This window comes from Lissotriton helveticus, chromosome 7 (genome assembly GCF_964261635.1).
Source record: "Lissotriton helveticus chromosome 7, aLisHel1.1, whole genome shotgun sequence".
In the NCBI taxonomy this organism is placed as follows: Eukaryota; Metazoa; Chordata; class Amphibia; order Caudata; family Salamandridae; genus Lissotriton; species Lissotriton helveticus.
The window spans coordinates 626,186,196-626,206,302 of record NC_136068.1 but is presented as its reverse complement, the minus strand read 5'-3'; the positions used below and the strand labels follow the sequence as shown (position 1 = coordinate 626,206,302).

At 48.1% G+C, this 20,107-nt stretch overlaps 1 protein-coding gene across 4 annotated transcripts in view; it reads right to left on the bottom strand.

Moving 5' to 3' along the window:
- Window positions 1-342: 342 nt before the first annotated feature.
- SRCAP (Snf2 related CREBBP activator protein) overlaps window positions 343-20,107 on the bottom strand; it is a 1,816,344-nt gene continuing 1,796,579 nt past the window's right edge. For all 4 annotated transcript variants that reach the window (XM_078652845.1, XM_078652844.1, XM_078652847.1 and 1 more), the window contains one exon: window positions 343-6,887. In XM_078652845.1, coding sequence (XP_078508971.1) covers window positions 2,022-6,887 — 4,866 coding nt within the window. In that variant the 3' untranslated portion in view covers window positions 343-2,021. The remainder of the gene's footprint in view (window positions 6,888-20,107) is intronic.

The following is a 20,107-nucleotide window of genomic DNA, read 5'->3' as shown; positions in this document are numbered from 1 at the left end:
TTTTTGTCTTTACGCTGTTCGCCCACCTCTGTTGGGAAAATTCCACTATGGGCGTGTTATTAGTTGACCATGCAATGCATATAATATATATTTATGCTTACAGTTCCTTAGTTCCCTCTGTAGTACTCTCTCAAGACTCTGCAGACGGAGCCCTGCTCTGGGCATATATAATAAATGATTATTGGTGTATATTCTTCACTGTTTCTCGGACTCTTCATTTAGCATGGAAGGCTGAGAGGTGGTCCGAGGTGACCCTAAGTGGGTCACTTCCTTCACCTCAATGATCCACTTTACATGAAAAGGAATATCACACATAGGAACAAAGTAAGACATACAAAGATGTAAAATTTAAATTTTTTTTAACACTTTATTGATAGCATTCATCTGGAGAAATATCTCCGTTGACTTCTGTACAATTTTAACATGCTTTCAGATCGCATTTTGGGGGCCAAGGGGCAAGGAATGGAGGCAGAGATCTACAACCCATCTCAACCTCAATAACCCAGAGATGCTTCATGTCCCTGCAAGCCCCACCTGGTGCTAGCGTTCTGTGCTTCCTATACAAAATAATTTTTGCATAGATTTTATTCAAAGAAACTATTTTACAAGAGGACTGCGCACAGAAACTCACAAAATGCCTAAGGGACAGCAAGTGTAATTACATCATTAAAACACTGTACATTTACTGCTCTGTCTGAGAAGAGAAAGCAAGACAGAACAGCACAAAATTTACTGACTCTTGGCCCTGTGAAATTCCCACCATAGATGACTCTCCACGTCTCCAGTCAGAGTACCTTGCCATTATTTTCAATTTGGTCACATAATTGAAATTAAAAAATTGGATTACTAGACGCAAGAAAACAAAAACTGGTTAAAGATAGAGACAGTCTTCTGCTCACTCCACCTGAATTGCACAGTCCAGGTGCTCACTAGTGTCCTATGTCCCTCCATGCCACGGTAATGCAGATTTCCAGTCAAATGTTTTAGTGAAACCAGGTTAAAAATATTCAAGTATTCTCAAAAATGCAATTTACTGCACTGTCTCAGGGAAAGAGAGAGATCAAAGCAACAAGGTCAATGATGTGGCTAGTCTGCTTACTCCAAAACGTTTATTGTGAAGGACTTCACCACTGTAGCTAGCTGTAATGTAACGTAATATACCTAGCTTGTGCTCCGTAAGCAAGATCAGAAGGGGGGCCTGTCTGACAATAACACTGAAAGTTACTTCATAACCACCACTGCCCTGTTCAGAGGAAGGCTTCGGAAATGTTCTCAGATGTGGAAACAAGGTTGACTGCTTGTCTGGTGTATACACTGCTAAGAAATCGTGAAGAAATTGCGGGTCACTGTGAATGAGGAAAAATACAGTACATTTAGCTGCTTGACTTCTCGAAGCCCGAGACGTGATGTTGAAAACCAATTCAATTCCTTTCTGAGCTTATGAGGTTTTTAGAAACTAGGGCATGATGGTGCATTTTAATCAAATGCACCATTACTTAAAAAAAATACTGTTACAAAGCGTTCATGGGTGAAGATGAACACAACCAGGCAGATAACGGCTCTGGAGGAAACAGGCTTTGAGAAGGGAGAAGGGTAAAGGCACCACCTGGGTTTTGCTTCTTTACTTTCTTCATCCTTCTTCTGTATAGGTGATGCCACAACAGGAGATTTCCTGCCTTTTAGCTGATGGCGGTTAGTCTCTATTTCCAAGGCTAGCACAATGCACCCTATATACTCTGAGCTCTCAGCATCATGTGCAAGCATGCGTGTGGAAGGGATGGAAAGCCATTTGATTCGTCAGTTACACACCACCCTTGACCTACCTGGGTTTAGCCTGTTTCTTTCAAGTAGTGGTTAACAGTCGAAATAAGTAAAACTGCACTTCAGAAATGCAGGGGTTATGGATTATGCGGATAAAAAGGTCTCCACCTTCTACTGCACTTGTCGACTCTTAGAGCCTTTGGGAATGGATCCGGCCTTCAAAGGCTGTTATAAATTGCTGTGTGAACTGGAGTTTTGGGTCACGTTTTTGGTTTCCTGCCTCGGTTACCTAAAGTTGTGATGGTTAAAGGCCCAAATTTTTTCCCAGTGACAGCAGATGGGTTTGAGCAAGGAGGGTATGTGATTGAAGATGAGCGTGTGTTGCTTGCTGGTGACATGGCAGCTGCAGCAGCAGCAGCCGCCACGCTTCGCAGAATCCTGTCACCTACACTTTCTGATGCAAAGGAATGCCCCTGATTTTTCCTCAACTGCTTTGTCTCCCTCTTTTGGCGTTTATGGGGCCGGTTGACATCATCTTCACTGGTCGAGTCTGAATCAGTCCTGGTCTGTGACTGGGTGATCGTGCTTTCTGAAGAGCTCTGCCTCTTTGATTTTCTTGGAATGTGCTTCTCCCTCTCTAAGGCAGGCAAAAGGATTTCGCTCGGGGTCTGTCTGGTGCAGCGGCCACGCGGGATATCCTCACGCTGCAGTGACCTTATCTCAGAAGCACTACTATCTTGTGAGGTGTCATCTATTCTCTTTAACATAACAGTCTCACTCTTTGTTCTGGTACTGATGGGACACTCACTTGCTTTATCAGGGAGAACAGTGTTAGGCTTGGACAATGATAGCCCTTGCACCTCAGACTCAGAGTCAGTTTGGGCAGATGAAGTCAGCTTATGTTTTAAGACTTTTGCAGTGAAGCTATTCTCGGATTCCATTTCCTTACTCTGCCCCTGAGAGTCCATCTTAACTTTGGCTTGTCTGGTAAGGGGTGGGCTTTCTGATGAGGAAGATGTCTCACTGTCGTACAGCTGGCTTTGCCTAGACAATTTTTTGCTTGCCAGAGTGTGTGGAAGTTGCAAACTCCTTTGTGCTTCTTGAGCACGTACTTTGCGCTTCTTGCGGTTAGCTCTTTTGGTTGGTGGCTTGAGATTCTTCGATTCATCCAATGAGCTCTCTCGTTCAGATGCTGAAGGTTGAGGGCATTTCTCCTCTGTGGGAGACTGTATCTTTGGGGGCCTACCACGTTTTCGTTTTGGAGGAGTACAGCTGGTGTCAGTCGTAAATTTAGGGGAGCTGGAACCAGCATCGGTTGAGAATCTTCCAGGTGCTGAGTTAACATTTGCTGATGCACTTGCAGGACTAGTGCTAGCACCTATGGAGGTGCAATTAGCATCAGCAAAAGCTCTTGATGGGGTGGTGGTGTTGTCAATTGAGATATGTATAGATGTGGGAACAGGGTTTGTTGAGTTGAGGGTGGAGCTAACGTCAACTGAGATAAGCGTAGAGCTATCATCAGCTATCGTTCTTGAGGGGGTAGAACCAGCTTCAGCTATGACACTTGTGGATGTGGAGCTGGCATCAGTAGATACATTTGTAGCAGTGGGGCTGTCAGATGAGTTGTGGGAGAAGCAAGGTTCTGCCGAGACTTTTGCAGGAGTGGAGCTACCATCAGTCAAGTATCCTGAGGTGGTGTTGCTACAGTCAGCTGAGGCTCTGGCAGGGATATAGCTGCTGTCAGTTGAAATTTCTGAACTGGGGCTAATCTTAAAGAAGTTAGAAGGCAGAGCAGGGTTGGGCATTAACACAGGCAAAGTCTTTTTACTATGACTCTCCAAAGGGAGCAGCGGTTGCTCAGTTTTCAAAACTGAGGGAGGGTTGGATGACGATGGGGACAGGCTCGGTATGGATTCCCGCACTTTGGGTGGCCTTCCACGCTTGCGCTTCTCTACAGGTAAACAGTTTTCACTTTTGCCTGTTGACAGCACACTCATCGGACCTGGAGATGTTTTTTTCAAGTCCTTTTTCTTTTTTGACTGAAGCTCTATAATTTGAGGCATTTCCTTTTCTGTACCATGAGATGTTTTGCTGTGCTTTGGACTAACCGCATGTGTCATGACATGCTGCTTGTCTTTTTTAGGACTTTCAACTGCATCCTTACTGGGGCTTATGGGACACTGTGGCGAAGCCTCCAATACTGGGCTCTGATGTGGAAGTTGGCTGCCAGAGGAAAAGGTATTCGGTGATTGGTAGCAAGGAAAGGTAGATGGTGGGACTGTCTCAGCTGGAGAAACTTGCTCTGGGGATTTGTCGGTTGTAAAAAGCTGTTCAGGGGTTTTGTAGTCTGGTGGAGAAAGTTCAAGTGAGCTACAGTCTGGCGAAGCAGGATCGGGAGATCTACAGCCCAAGGTATGCTCTGGTTTTATCTTGCGAGGTCGGCCTCTTTTCCGCTTTACTGCTAGCGGTGGTAGCTCTACTTGGGATGCTGTAGAAGGGTCAAAGCTAGGTCTGCTATTTATGCCTGAACTAGTCACAAGTGAGCCCTCTTCTCTGGTCCCAAGTCTGTCTCTCATAGACAAATGACCAGACAGTTCAGACCTGACTGCAATATCACACCCCTGAGGTTTTTGCCTGGAGAGCTCTGGGCTGCGTGGCTGCAGCTCCGTCTGCTGACTGTTGTCTTCACTCTGTTGCACCATCATTGTCTCTTTAGTTTCCAGCCCAATCTTCTTCCTGGTGGGATAGTCTCTCAGGGCTTGCATCTCCTTGCCAGCTGAGTCTGTATCAGAGATGCTGTTGGCTGAGCTTTCACCTGGGCTGGAAAAGCTATTACGAAAACTGTAGGGTTTGCGCTTGCGTTTTGCTGGCATGCGGTCTTCCACAATCGTCACAATACGGCCAGGTAGCTTTCGCAGGACTTTAGCAGTTGGAGAATCCTCATCTTTTTGGTTCTGCAGAATTTCTCCATCTGCACAAGTCCTACGCCTTGGTGTTCGTAGTGAGCAGCTCTCCAATTTCTCAGTTGCTACCTCCCCTTCGATCTCAGTAGGGGCAAAAGGCTTCAAGGAAGATCTTGTTGGAGAACAATAGAGGTCTATATTCTCTGAAGCTTCATCTAGGTTCTGGTGAGTTGTGCGCTCCTTCTTAGGAATTTCGGTAGCCTGGGGAAGGTGACAAAGGCTCCTTAACATAAACTCATCTAGTGGCAGGGGCGTAATATTTTCCCTTTTGAGATCTGCCTCATCCTGTAACTGGGGGAACCTCCTTATCGAGTGTGATTCAGACTTTGTCCCTTCCATATGTGTTACAACTATTGCAGTCTTCTCTTGGTCACCAGGAATATTAATGCTGTCACCAAGAGGTTGCCTCGCTGCCACACTGTCTCTTTGTGATGTTGTGCTAAGAGATGGTAACTTCCCAAGTAGTGACTCTGGCCTCTGGTGCAGTAACTTTGCTTCCATTAGAGTTGTACACACCACAGGTGATGGGACTGCAGTCAACACAGCATGAGGATCAGATATGTTTTTTATTTCTTTACCCTGAGGTGCTATAGTTTGCTTTTCAGTCATATCTGAGAGTTTGGATGCATCTATTCCTCCTACACTACTCTCCTGGGAGTTTTGGGGGATGCTATCATCAGATACATAATTTGACTTCCCAACTGACATGTTAGAGTCTCTGTTGAAAGGTAGTTCCATGGTCGTGTGGATGGCAACTGGAATTTGCAATAATACATTTTCCATGCATTGAGCAACTTCTGCACTCTGTTTATGCACCACAAACATGGGTGATGGCTTTGTCTCTGTATTTGTTTCCTTCAAAAAATCATTGGATTGGGACAGCATGTTTTCACTCTGGACATCACAAGTACTAGCGGATGGTGTGCTCCAAAACTCTTGCTGGACTTTCTCAGATGAGCCCTTGAATGGTGGAAAAGGCAGCATGTCTGTTGCTGAAGTAGAATCAATCTCCAATTTGCGGCTCTGAGATCTACTTCTCTGTTTTATTCTCATATCAGAAACATTCTGGCTGCTTGTGGTCATGTGTAAGTTAGGCTCTGCGGTCACCTGGTCCTTTTCAAAATATAATCTTGCTATTGGCGATTCTTCAAGAAAGTGATTAGGCAGCATGCTCTGGGATTTAGAGTCTGTGTCAGGAGGGATCTCTGATGGAAGATCAGTTTTATGGCAGGTGTCTGGAAGATTTGCACAGTCTTGTGTTAAAAGAGCCTTATTGCTGGGGAAGTCAGCCCATCCTTGAGAACTAACAATCTCTGGTGGTTCAGATTTTTCAGCCGTTTCAGTAGAATCAAAAGGCACTTCATTTCGGATCAGTAGAAGGCTAGGCTGGACCACTTCTGTTGCAGACAGAACCTTCCCCTGCTCTTCTGAATGGAAGACCTCAAAGGAAAGGCCTTTTGTATCACATGTTTGCAGCAGTCTCTCATTCCTGCTGAGCAAGACACCCTGTTCACCGTCAAAGGCATACGGCAGCAACAAATGAGTTACACCATCATCTTGTGACATGCCATCACTAGTCATCACCCTGTTGCTCATTGGCTCCTCTAGTAGTTCTGCCTTTGCAGGTGTTGCCTCTGACATCAACGGTGATCTTAGCTTCTTGTTAGGGACTTGAATTGATGGCTGCCTGTTGAAAGGTAATCTCTCACTCACCACTTTGTCCATGAGAAGCAGCTGGTCAGCTTCTTGTTTGAGAGGAAACACATGATCTTTAGTATCTGGGGGTGAACTCTGCAAAGCTCTAGGAAGCTTCTTCCCTTCCGTGGCTGGGCTCTTTATCTCTTGCTTTAAAGAGGCTTCCCTCATTTGCTGCACCCTGTCCTGAAGCCCCAAGCTTAGCCTCTTTGCCTCCTGCCTAGTCGGAAAATGCTCTACTGGGGCCACAACTGAAGGGTCCTCGCTCTCTACGCCTGGTAAGCGAGTGCCGCGGAGCCTCTCGCTCACACGGGTTCCAGGCCTTTCGGGTCTGTTAAATGCCTTAGACCTCTTGCTCCTCTTAGCCTGAGACTCTTCAGAGACACAGTCCTCCTCCTCATCAGCAGGCAGATGGAAAATCTCTTCTTTTGCCTGATCCAAGTCCTTCCTCGCAGCTTCTACTTGCTCCTGAAAAGGGGAAAAAAAGCATTTTACAATTGGAGAAAAAAAAGCAGATTATGATTTTCTGGAGTACATCTACGCAACAACTAGCAAAATAATACACTGCTTAGTTAGTAAGAAAGACAAAAGGGAACCACTCAGGGGTTTGGGTACGTCCCAACGAGCGGTAAAACAAATGAATTGACTAAGGACATTAAACACGGTTATATAGAACATCAGGGTTAGGGAGGTATACATCAGATCTCCACGGGCACATGGAATACATACAAACCTCAGGAATGCAGGAGGGCAGAGACGTATGCCACTGAGGAGCAACACCAATAGGCATGAAGTGAGCAGACAGAGTATTCCATGGTACAAGAGGAACATATCAAGAAGCAGCGAGCTGTGGCGGGGAAATGCAAACCCAAGGAGACTACCACACCTCAAGGAGTATAAGATGTACAGAAATATTCCACTTGTCTTCATGGAGGGATTAGTACACTTTAATGGTCACACGGATTATGACATAAAATTGTCAAGTATCCATCTTGAGGGTTACAGATATTTAGTTCTGCGACTGGGGTTAGGGTGATGGGTAGTGGAAAAAAAGGAAGACCGAAATGAAGTTACAAAGGGGACTGACTTTAAACTCTAGTAAACACCTTACTTTGTCCAACAGCCACTCATTATTAAAAAACTCTTGTTAATTCCTAGACTCGTCAACTATCACCTAGTACCTCAATGCCCTTCTCGAAGATATTTCAACAATTGGTCTTCTACCATCTCACACTATCTCTGTTAAAACCACAAAACCGTCCAGTCAGGTTTTGCTCCCTTCAGTCCAAAGAAAAAGCACTCACGAATGCATGTAACTTGGTGCCCACAGCACATAACAACCAGCTCTCTTCCATTCTTATCCTTTTGGACCTAGCTGCTTAATTTGGCACTGTTGATCATCGTAAATTACTCTCTGATCAAGAATCATTTGCCATCAATGACATTACTAGTTAATTTGCCTCCTTTCCAACCGTTACTACAAGCCTGCTTTAGACTCTGACATCAGTACCCACCCCACGTGGTGTCCAAAAAGGATCAGTCCTTAGATCTCCTTATTTCTCACGGTAGACCACCTGTTTTGGTGGTATCTACTTTGCTTTCTCATATCACCTGTTTGCTGTTAACAGTCAAATTATCTTTCCATTCCAATCTTTTATTCTATTTAAAACATTTATAGCGAGCAACAGCTGCCCCAGCAAGGGGCGTCCCGGCGTTAATAGCAGCGACAGCAGCATTGCTACAGACAGCAGCCTACATAGTAGGAAAAAGAAAGATTTTAATAGCTTGGATTTGCTCGATAGTGCCACCACCAGCTGCGTGTCATCGGCGTAGGAAACCACTGTCAGTCCTCTGCTCTTGGCAAAAACAGCCAAAGGTTGTACGTACAAATTACAGAGCAGAGGACTCCGAGAGGAACCCTGAGGTACTCCATGCTTGATGGGAAAGGTAGATGAAGAAAACGGGGGGACAAACACATGATAGGTCCTGTCAGAGAGAAATGACGCAAGCAACTTCAAAGCAAGGCCGCCGACACCCGCCTCTTTAAACCGGCGCAACCTCCAGGCAAACAAGTTACTTACCTTCGGTAACGATGTATCTGGTAGAGACATAGTCTAGCCGCAGATTCCTTAACTTAGAATATCCCCAAGCGTCAGACTGGATCTGGAAAACTTTTCTGCAGCTGCACCTCTGCGCGCCGGGGGGCGGGCCGCACAACTCCGCCCTGATGTCGTCCACGGACATGACGTCATCGGAGCCATATATGCCCTTCCTGGCGCGCTGACGTCAGTTTTCTTGTGAGAAACGTTTCCGTGTCACAACGCGGAGCCACCACCAAAAACTGAGTATATGGGAAGAGTGTGCAAAAATGATGATAAAGGAATTGAAAGGTGAAAAACAGCACCATTAAGGGCATTGCCAGGCACTGGATGTTGAAAGTAGAAAAAGGAAGAGCAGAGCACAGCTCTGAAAAACAATCCCACAATGTGAAGGCCAAATCACCTTTGGAGGAAGAGGAGGATGTGAAAAAACAGTCTGGCATACGACAGAAAGTCCACATCCATAATGTACAACCGTGAAGGATAATTAGTCCGGGACACAGGATTAAGGATAACTCACCACAAGACGTCACCAGAGAGAGACGTAGTAACCCCAATAAGAGACCTATAGAATGTGGCAGAACCAATAGACTTGAACCAAAGGGTCGCTGGGGTGGTAAAAGACCTCAAGGCGATGGGGAAGGGGAGAGTGGGGTGGAGGAAAAAACAAAGGATTTCACACCACCCAATCCAGGCAGAGGGTTGGAAAGAACACATGACATATGAGCATACCGCCCAATCCCGAAAATGGGCGGTGTAGCAATGAAAATAGATGAAGCAGTCTGTGTTGGAATGAAAAGAAAATGTCTCACTTGCGAACAGCAAGCGACCTAGAGGGAGGTGAGTATAGAGAACCCAACCTGAAAAGGTCCTCGCAGAACAGGGAGGATGGGCAGGTGTTAAGGATTCTGCGGCTAGACTACGTCTCTACCAGATGGAATATGATACTTACCAGTATGCATCTGTTCTTGGCATGTAGGGCTGCTGACATTTATATCTTTGCATAGATTGCCGCCTAGTGTTGGGTCCGGATGATTGCACATTTTTGTCCTGGAAGAGTCTTCGAAGTATCACGAGATAGGTGGCTCCCCCCTTGGACTACAGTGCGCATGGGCATCCTCTCCATCTTCAGATTGTTTTTCGCCATTGTGGCAGAGATGGAGTGTAATACAGTAAGTGATGACCATGCCTGAGAATGATTCTGAGTGCTGCAGCTGCGACAGGCACAGGGGGGGGAGGGCGGGCGATATAAATGTCAGCAGCCCTACATGCCTAGAACAGATGCATACTGGTAAGTAGCATATTCCGTTCGAGGCATGTGGGCTGCTGAATTTATATCTGTGCATAGAATAAATAGCAGTATCCTCCTTAGCGGCGGTTGCCCGTGCCAGCTGCAGCAGTCTGAAAAAGAGTTCTGCGAACAGCCTGACCTACAGCAGTTTGCTGTTTGGAGTGTACATCCACGCAGTAGTGTTTGGTGAATGTGTGTATGGTGTTCCATGTGGCTGCTCTACATATATCCTCTAGAGGAATGTTACCTAGGAAAGCCATGGATGCCCCTAACGTGCATGTGGAATGCGCTCTTGGGGGAACTGTTAATGTGCGTTTAGCTTTTTGATAACAGATTTGTATGCACTTAACAATCCGTCTGGCTATACCTGACTTTGAAATGGGGTTGCCTTTGTGTTGTGGAGAGAAGGCAACAAACAGTTGCTTAGTTTTCCTGAAATCCTTCGTCCTGTCTATGTAATACAGTAGAGCTCTTCTAACATCTAGCTTGTGCAGTGCTCTGTCTGCCACCGAGTCTGGATTTGGGAAGAAAAGAACAAGTTACTTACCTTCGGTAATGCTTTTTCTGGTAGATACAATATCTGCCTGTGGATTCCTCACCTTGTGAATATCCCCTTGCGTCAGCAACATTCGGAAATTCTTTTTGTAGCTTCGCGCCGACGTGGATTTGGACGTCATAGAGACACGGCATCGCACGCGACTCCGCTGACGTCACCGACGCCTACAATAGGCCCACGCCGGAGTGATGACATCAGTTCCGCCCTTTTTTCCGTGCCTTCGAGGCACACGGACGGACCAATGACAGTAGACATATACACAGTATACGCAGTACAAATATCAAGATAACACACACAGTGTGAAGCAAATGCAATAAAACATTTGAAATAAACAACTCCTTGACAATAAAATAAATACATTACAGAAACTCTGGTATAGAAGAGTGGACAACGGGGAGGCGGGTGGGTCAGTGAGGAATCCACAGGCAGATATTGTATCTACCAGAAAAAGTGTTACAGAAGGTAAGTAACTTGTTCTTCTGATAGATACATCTGCCGTGTGGATTCCTCACCTTGTGAATAGAGTCCCACAGCAGTCCCCACTCCCGGAGGAGGGTGTCCACTCTTCTAAACCAAGAAATCCTGGAGAACAGAGCGTGCAAAGTGACCGTCCCTCCTCACTTCGGAATCCAAGCAGTAATGCTTCGCGAAAGTGTGGAGGGAAGACCAAGTTGCCGCTCTACAAATATCCTCTACAGGAACACCTTTAGCCAACGCCGAGGTTGAAGACTTAGCTCTTGTAGAATGAGCCCTTATACCCTCTGGTGGTTCCTTACCGGCCAAAGAGTAGCAGATCTTTATACAGAGGACGATCCACCTCGACAAAGTTCTTTTATGGACCGCTCTTTCCTTTCTTGCAGCCAGCAAACCCTATGAAGAGCTGGTCATCCAAAACGAAAGTCTTTAGATCTGTCCAAGTAAAAGGACACCGCCCTTTTGGGGTCCAGACGGTGCAACCTCTCCTCATCCTTAGAAGGGTGTGGGGGAGGATAAAAAGTAGGGAGGGTAATGGATTGACCAAGGTGTAAAGGAGTCACAACCTTAGGCAGAAAAGCAGCCCTGGTCCTAAGAACCATTCGATCAGCATGAATGGTCAAGAAAGGGGGCTTGTAACTAAGAGCTTGAAGCTCACTTACCCTCCTTGCCGAGGTTATTGCAACGAGGAATACTGTTTTAAGAGTCAGAAGCCTCATAGGACATTTGTGAAGAGGCTCAAAAGGAGCACCCATCAGAAAGGTCAATACAAGATTTAAGTCCCACTGAGGCACAATAAAAGGAGTAGGAGGGAACTTATTTGTGAGACTCTTCAAAAACCTTAAAACTACAGGAGATTTAAAAAGAGATGGCTGGTCAGACAAACAAAGAAATGCCGACAGTGCTGAAAGATAGCCCTTCACTGTGGCAACAGCAAGTCCCAGTAGCGCTAGAGAAAGGGCAAACTGGAGAACATCAGACAAATGGGCTCTCAAAGGGTCAATAGATTTCTCCCCACACCACATGACAAATTTTGACCATCTATAAGAATAGATGGACTTAGTGGAGTCACGCCTGGCTGACAAGATGACATCCACCACGTCAGGCGGGAAGGAAAAGGAATTCAGGTTGCCCCGTTCAATCTCCAGGCATGAAGGTGTAATGTCTGGAGGTGGGGGTGTAGAACCTGCCCCTCCATCTGAGAGAGGAGGTCTGCCCTGAGAGGGAGACGGAGCGGCGGGTGAGAGGAGAGGTGGAGAAGATCTGTATACCACACCCTTCTTGGCCAGTCCGGGGCGACCAATATTGTAGGAGAGTGGGGTCTGCAATCCTATGGTCACCCCAGATTTTTGCTTTTTGCTTCACTCGTTTACGACTTTCCCTGGCTGTGGGCCTGCTAATCAGACCTACAGCCTAGCTGTTCTCTCTCTAAATTGACAACCATGTACTTTAGGTGCATTTACCAATTGGTACTGGGCCACCTTATCAGTCCCTGTACCCAGGGCATAGGTGTACCCAGGGCCTACCAGGGGCTGAAGCATGTATTATGCCACCCCTGGCTGGCCATCTAAATCTGACACAACTGGCTGCACGACAGCTGGGGCAAGGTGGTGTAAACACCCTTTGCTCTACATATAGTATACCTATATCTAACCCTAAAAGGGACACATATATTCCTATCAGTCACTCCTATGGCAGGCCTTATCAATCCTGAAGGCAGAGTGCTTGGAATTAAGTGAGATGGTGCTCTGGCATGAGCTGAGCCCGTCTGCAGCTTGCGGAACCAAGTCCTAATAGCTGTTCCATGATAACGCTATACCATATACTCTTAAGTGCATTATCAACCTCGCGGTTAAATGCTAACTCTGGTATAGCATTATCAAAACATGTCGAGTAAGGTGTCATACGATTTGGAATACTACCCCCTCGCCAATTCTGGCGACGGGGGTAGTATTCCACCCTTCTAGAGGGACACGACATGTATGTAACTGTGAACCCCGGTTAAAGTTAACTCGAGCCTCAGCATCACAAAATGGATGCTGCCACCACAGACACAAGTCTGACCTCCTGCTGCTGCTGGGAGTCCTTCCAGCGAGAATGGCTTGGACAAAGGGTTTCCTGCCTTGGGAGGTGCTAGCACCACCCCAGACAGGATTTTGTGTATTGAGGTAGGGAGGCCTGAAAGGAATGAGACATGCCTGGGGCACACAAGGTGCCCTGTGCATACACCGGTTCAAACCAGTTGCTGGGGCATCCCTTCCTAGCTCTGGCGGGGAACCGGACAAAGGATAGGGGGTGTAACCACCCCCCTTCCTGGTCCCACCCAGGGGAGGGACCTAGTCAGTAGTGCAGCCCCCTTTAGGAGAATAAAGGTAGGAGCTGGTCCCATTCCAAATGAGATTATCCTGAACTATTCAACACGAAGAAACTCTGGCCTTCGACGTTCTGCTCCACAGAAGACTAAAGAATCTCCCTTGTGGACAAGAAGTGTCCACCCTGCAACTGCAGGCACCATCAAGCATCCAGCGGCTTCACTTTGTCATCTTCCCTCGAGGATCCATACTTCAGAGCCCGACGAGACCCGGATTCCCAGACCTCTCCGACCTCTACCTACATCTGCAGCACAGCTGAGATCCGTGGGTGCGACGAGACACGTGGGACCGGCCATCTTGAACGAACCTGCACTTCGCTTCCAGCACGACTCCCGAGGTAAACTCGACCAAGTGCTTTGGGGATTGAGAAGCCCCAGCCCCGAGCAGCCCCTGCACCGAAGATCAGCCCTCCAGCTTCCACGAGATCTGCGTGGGGCCCTTCTTCTAGTTTGCTGCTCGACGCGTTGTCTGGTCACTTGCCGGCTGGCTAATGGCCTCCTAGACGACGAACCTTTGAATCTTTGCTGCTGGTCTGGTTGCTCCAGACTGGCCCTTGCTCCCTTCCAAAAGAGGGGCACCCCGGACTCTCCTAGTCCGCACCAGACGCTTTCTCCACTCACCGCGTGGGTTGCCTTTGCCAAGGCCTGTTGACGCCGATTCCGGATCCAACACCGCCGACAGCGAGAGCCTGCGTGGGACAGCTCGTGCCTCCATCCTGGTCGAACACACCTCCTGGTCCACGTGGCTGCAGAGTCAAGCGTCCACTCTTCACCTGATCGCGACAACAGCACCTGGTTCCTTCCTGGTTCCACACCGGTCACTGGCTAGTGACTTTGAACACTGTCCCCTCTGCTTTCAGGTCCTCTTCTTCACCGATCCACCCTTGGATCGCACCGGACATCTTCCTCCTGGTCGCCTGCAGCATCTTTTCTTCCAGGCTCCATAGACTTCAATGCGAGAACCCGACACACTTTGACACCTATGCACCCGCAGCCCGTGGGTGAGGTAACGAGAGCATTTCGGTGCTCAAGGGTAGTTTAACTGTCCTAGTGTCCAGTTCCACAGTCGTTTTAGTCCTACCTAGTCAGGATTGTCCGTACTCACCTTTAACTTGAACTGTACTGTCCATAGACGTTGTTACGCATCTCGCGTGTGAGTTCACACTCTGCACACGCGTCCCGTGGGACTCCTATTACTTACCCAAGGTGAAGATAGCGTTGTCCTAGCGAACCTCCAGCCTCTGGACAGCTCCATTGCTTTTATCGACTTTCACATTCCACTTACTTAGTATATGGGGTGTCGTGCCCCTAGGGCACCATTGTAATTTTGTGCAACTTGTCGTATTTTTCGTAAGAGATTGTCATGTGCTTAGCCCTCTGACCTCATAAAGAGTTCAGAGGTGTTGTTATTAATAAATATACTGTTTATTTTCATAACAACCTGTGTGGTGTCCTTTCATCTCGTAGTCAAGGGGTTATATTGTGGTAAAACAGCTGGCTTCACATGCCAAAAGAGTTTAGCCTAAGACTGCTTTGTCCATGCTACCATTAGGATAGCTGGTCTATAAGGTTGACTTACAACCAATGACCATAAGGGTTGTTTGGACTGATACAAGGTGCTCACTAGAACTAGTGAGCATCATATATCAGGCCAACTTCTCACACTGCGTATTGTACCAAACTAGATCACTGAGATCAAAAACAGGCTCCATCTTGGCAGGACGTTCTAGAGACAAGATTACACAGGGAACCTAGGGGTCTGAGCTTAACACAGGAGTACACAATTTACAAAGGATTCAGCAAGCTCTCTACCTCAGAGAGCTCACACTCACTTGTCTAGTGCCACACACCATTCATCCACACACAACCCTCCCCTCAGACTGGTAAGGCAGTTTCTACCACCCCCGATTCCTCAACCTGACCACACGTGACACAGGTATCGACTCTGGGCGCAGGGCGGGGGATAAATGTACTGGACACAATTACACAATGATACCTTCAGGAGAAGAAAATAATGAAACTTCAAAAACAATAATCCCCAAAATGTGGTTATCTGAAATGCAGAGTTTTGTAGTGCGGCCAGTTGCCACTGTGGTACAACGCAAACACAAATCCTCATCCTCACCGCTTGCCCCCAATGTTAGAAATGCGATCCCTGGCTGGCCAGGGCTTTCGCCAAAGTCAGTCAGAGACCACCACTCCTAAGTCAGGGCAAGGGAGTTACACACCAAGATAACCCCTGCTCACCCTCTAGGTAACGTGGCGCGAGCAGCAAGGCTGAACTTGGAGGCGATGCGAGTTAAGTATTTGCGCACGCACCCCAGCAACAACACCCAGGCCCACCACAAAGGAAACTCCACACAAGGTTATATAAAAATAGCCTTTGTATTACACCAAAACACATTAGATAAAAACACACACTTTAGACTGTGCCAATAGGCACGGGCAGAATTTACAGGGGATATGTACAAGACAGGGCCACCTGGACCACTGTCAGGAATCAGCACTTTTAGAACTTAGCACTGGGTAGAATTAGCACTCAGAACATGGAATATAAATCACTGTAGCACAAATTAGAACATAAAGTACACAACCAGTAATCACTGGTAACCAGGACCTCACTAGCACCACCTGCACTAGGAGAAAAACAACCACCTAAGTATCACAATACCTGTAGGGGTGTAAGCACATAACACATGATGCATAAACATACATTCAGCGGTGTAAGGAAGGAAAACACATGATGCATCAACAATACATTCAGAGGTGTAAGAACAAGGCACATGATGCATAAAAACACATTCAGAGGTGCAAGGAATAACAATTGCGAAGTAATCACATTGGCACATAAATCATAAATGCGCCAGAATCACATTAGCCACAACCTGTGGCAGTCCCTAGGTCAACTGGCCTCTCTAGGGCTAGGACGCCCTGTGACCCAGTGTCAGGGGCCTAAACGTGGCAGCTGCCCACAAAGTGCTGGGCAGCTGTGTGAGACAAGGCTGGGGCCAATGCTGGAGCCTCGCAGGCTCTGCCCAACTGACTGTCTCCTGAGCTTCTCTGGCTCAACCAACAATAATGCGCCTGAGCCCCTCGTGGGCTCTAAGAAATTAATGTGGCCCTCAAGAACCTCTCTGGGCTCTTAAAACAAATGGGGCGCTGCTGAGCCTCTCTGGGCTCCTAATAAACAAAATGCTGCTCTGAGCCTCCGTGGCTCTGAACGCCAAATGGCCCCGCTGCTGGAGTCCCCCTCCTGGGAACTCGGAAGCCCGGAAACTGCCTTCGAGCCTCTCAGGGCTCCCAACTTAAGCAGTGGCCCCGAGCTTCTCAGGGCTCATTAACACAATGCCCCCGTTTGGTGGAGCCTCCGCGGCTCTTGGAACAACTGGGGCTCAGTACGCCTCGAGCGTACTCTCCATCGTGGCATTGGTGCGATTCTGTACGCATCTAGAGAATAGTGAAGGGCAGAATAGTGGTGCCATTCTCTCCCAGATGCCCGCACTCACCGGGCCTCTGCTGTGGCTCCTCTCCTGCTCCTCCTGGGACCGGGCTTCTGAGATGGCGGCGGGCGGGGCTCTCTTCCTTGGGAGAGCCTCGCTCAGGACAAGGCCGCGAGAGTCCTGGTTGCCCGGCAACCCTCTGGCCGGGCTTAGCACGCGGTAGGCTGACGAGGCAGACAATGGCAGCGCGGCCCTGCTGACGAGCCCCCAGGCTCTGGGTCGCGCTGCTGAGGGCAGAGGAGCTTTTCCTTGATAAATTACGGGGGAAAGATAATGCCGGGTGGGCACCGGCCTTTACAAATAAAGCGCTTCCAGCGCTAGTTGAGAAAAATAAAGCGCTCCCAGGCGCTAGGGATGAGAGAGAAGCGCTCCCAGCGCTAAAAGGCAAATAAAGCGCTCCCCAAGCGCTATAAGCAAAATAAAGCGCTCCTAAGCGCTATGGACATTAAAGCGCTCCCAGGTGCTTTAGGAGAGCACAAGTCCAGTAAAAAGTCCTTCAGGCAGGCAGGGGGAGGGCAAGGCTGGGCCCAGAGCCAGCTCACTGGGTCTCCAGGCAGGGAGACAGTCCAAGTGGCGGTCCTCCTGGCGCCCAGCACAGCAACAGCCCCCCTCAGACAGGATCCTGGAACAGAACAGTTTGTGTGGGGACCCAGCCCCATTTTTATACACCACATTCCTTTGTCTGTAGGTGGGGGAGAAACCAGTCGCAGCTGGTTTTGGAGCACCCTTGATGGCCCAACCACCCCTTTCATTCACTGGGGAGGCTAGGGTCGATAGACGCACCACAGGGGGCAGAGCCAGCATTGTGTGGGGAAAGCCCAGCCCCATCAGGAATCAGGTGCACTCCTCCCCAGCCATCAGCATGCTAATCTCCACTCTCACCACCAGCCAGCTCCAGCCAATCACACGCCAGCACCATCACAGCACACACATAGCCATGTCTAGAAGTGGTACTTCCGCACAAGACACAATCATGCCACATACATCATTGCGAAGCATTTAATCACACAAGTTCACACATACCAAACTCGAGCATGCACACCTCACGCATCAGGAACTACCAGGGACACAGACATTCCCCATTCATTCCTATGGGAGGGCAGGCCTATCTCACCACATGCACTCAAAGTGCGCACGCACTTTCCACTTGGACACAGAGAAAGTGCGCAGAACCCAAAAATCACCATCACCAGGTCACCATTAAAAGCAAAAAGTCTAGGAGTGAACCTGCCAGAAGGGCCAAGTCCAACAATCATTTTGAGTGATTCAAAATGCCCAAAACTGTCAAAAAGGACAGTTCCTTACTTCAGATGGTGGAAGACGTCGAAGTAAGGTAAAAAAGTTGTGAAAAAACAAGATTATTTCTGACTAAAATCAGAAAGAAGTGGAGCTGTGTAACCAGGATCCTTCCTGAAGGAGCCAGAAAGACCAACTGACTTAACTGTCACCCCTGAGGCATGATGGGAAGCTGGGGGTCATGAGTGCCTTAAAGGCACGGTGTCAGTTTATCTCGATGTTGCTATGAGTTAGCTTTTCAGTCTTTTTAGACTGTATTTGCAATGCAGCCTGAGAGCTGTCTATGCTTTCAGTCCTTTGTGAGAGTTTTCTGGTGTCTGCTAAGCATTAAAACAGATTCAAAACATGTTTTATTGTTGTTTTCATGTTATGATGGGGAGTCCTTAAAGCATTATTCAGCTCTGATGTGTATGAGGCTGAAGTTGCATATATATATATATATATATATATATATATATATATATATATATATATATATATATATATATATATAGATACATATATGTCGGGCACATATATGATTGTGTTTCTGGGGTCCCGCGCATGGGCGGGAATATTCTAGTGCTTATGACTATTGATGAGGATCCCATGGAAGAGAACTATATTTTGTCAACCATGTGTATTTCAGCTTTTGCTGCAGCTAATTCATTATTGGCCTCTCATCCTTCATCCAGAACACTGGGTAGCACTGGCAGGAAGTGGTGTATCTTCTGTGCTAGTAGGAGGCACTCCAGAAGAAAACAAAACTCTGCCTGCTCCTCCTGTAGCTGCACCTTATATCTGTAAGCTGCCTTTTTAACCAGGGAGTAGTACACTGCAATGCCATGAAGGGGTGATTGTGAGAAAGTGCCATCTTTCTTGCCTTGGTATGCCCCCACTTTTTTCTGAACTGCTGATGTACTTTGACTGAATGTGTCCTGGGTCCCTGCCAACCAGGTACCCAGGGCCTGTGTTCCTTACCTACAAAGAATAGCAATGCTGAAACAAAACACCCAATTGGCATCTCTGGCCACCTGTCAGCCCCTAGTAAATGGTACCCAGGGCATGGTGACCAGAGAAGACCTCTGAGGGCTGCAGCACTTATTGTGCCACCCTCAGGGACCCTGTACCCTGGCACCCACACACTGCCTTTGCAGGCTGAGTGCCTAAGTACAGAACTAAAGCAAGAGTCGACATGGCACACATCCCTGTGTGCCATGCCCACAGAACCCACTGCCCTGGCATACTTCAGTTACCCCTCTAGTTGGGTGCCCTATGCCAGAGGTGAGGGCCCAGGTGCATGAGCCCTGTGCCCCTAGAGTACCCAGGGCCATTCCTGGGCACTGTACGTGCAGTGTTGCCATTTAAGAGTATATGGTGCCATATTGTCATTTACGAACTCCACAGCACCATAATGGCTTCACTGAAGACTGACAAGTTTGGTACCAAACGTCTCAGTACATTAAACCCGCACTGATGCCAGTGTGGAATTTAATGTAAAATGCACGAGAGGGCATCTTAGAGATGCCCTCCAAAAACCCGAACCGACAATCCACGTCTGGGCTGAGTGGCTGCAGAGGCTGCCACACAGCAGACATGTTGCTGGACCCCTGGGCGAAGAGCCCCCCGCTCTCCTGGGTCTGCAACAAAGCCCATCCTGGGCGAGGTGCTATGTCTCCTCCCCCAGGATGGACAGGGGGAAGCTTTGAAGGGATACCCACCTCTGAGAGCTTCTCCAGACCATTTGCTGTACCCAGCAACCAGCCCCCCACCAGGCCTACCGCCACTCTGGTGGGAAGACTGGCAGGAAAAACTACGTCAGGAAGGGGGGTGTGCCAACTCTACCCCTGAGGTGGAGGAGGCGAGGTGAAGCACGACCCCAGAACCCGGCCATCTTGTAGATGGGGAGACCTGCCCAATCCCAGCTAGGCTCCTGCCCCCTTCCCACAGGGGAGGAGCAGGCTAGGGGGTGTACTCACCCCAGGACAGGGACCCATTGGTCCCTGCCCTTGCCCTACCTGTAACACCCCTAAACTTAGTATTTAGGGGCTCCCTGAACCTTCCTTCCTTAGATCCCGATACCAACAAGAAGAAAGAAGATCAAGAAGAAGACCCGCCGCGC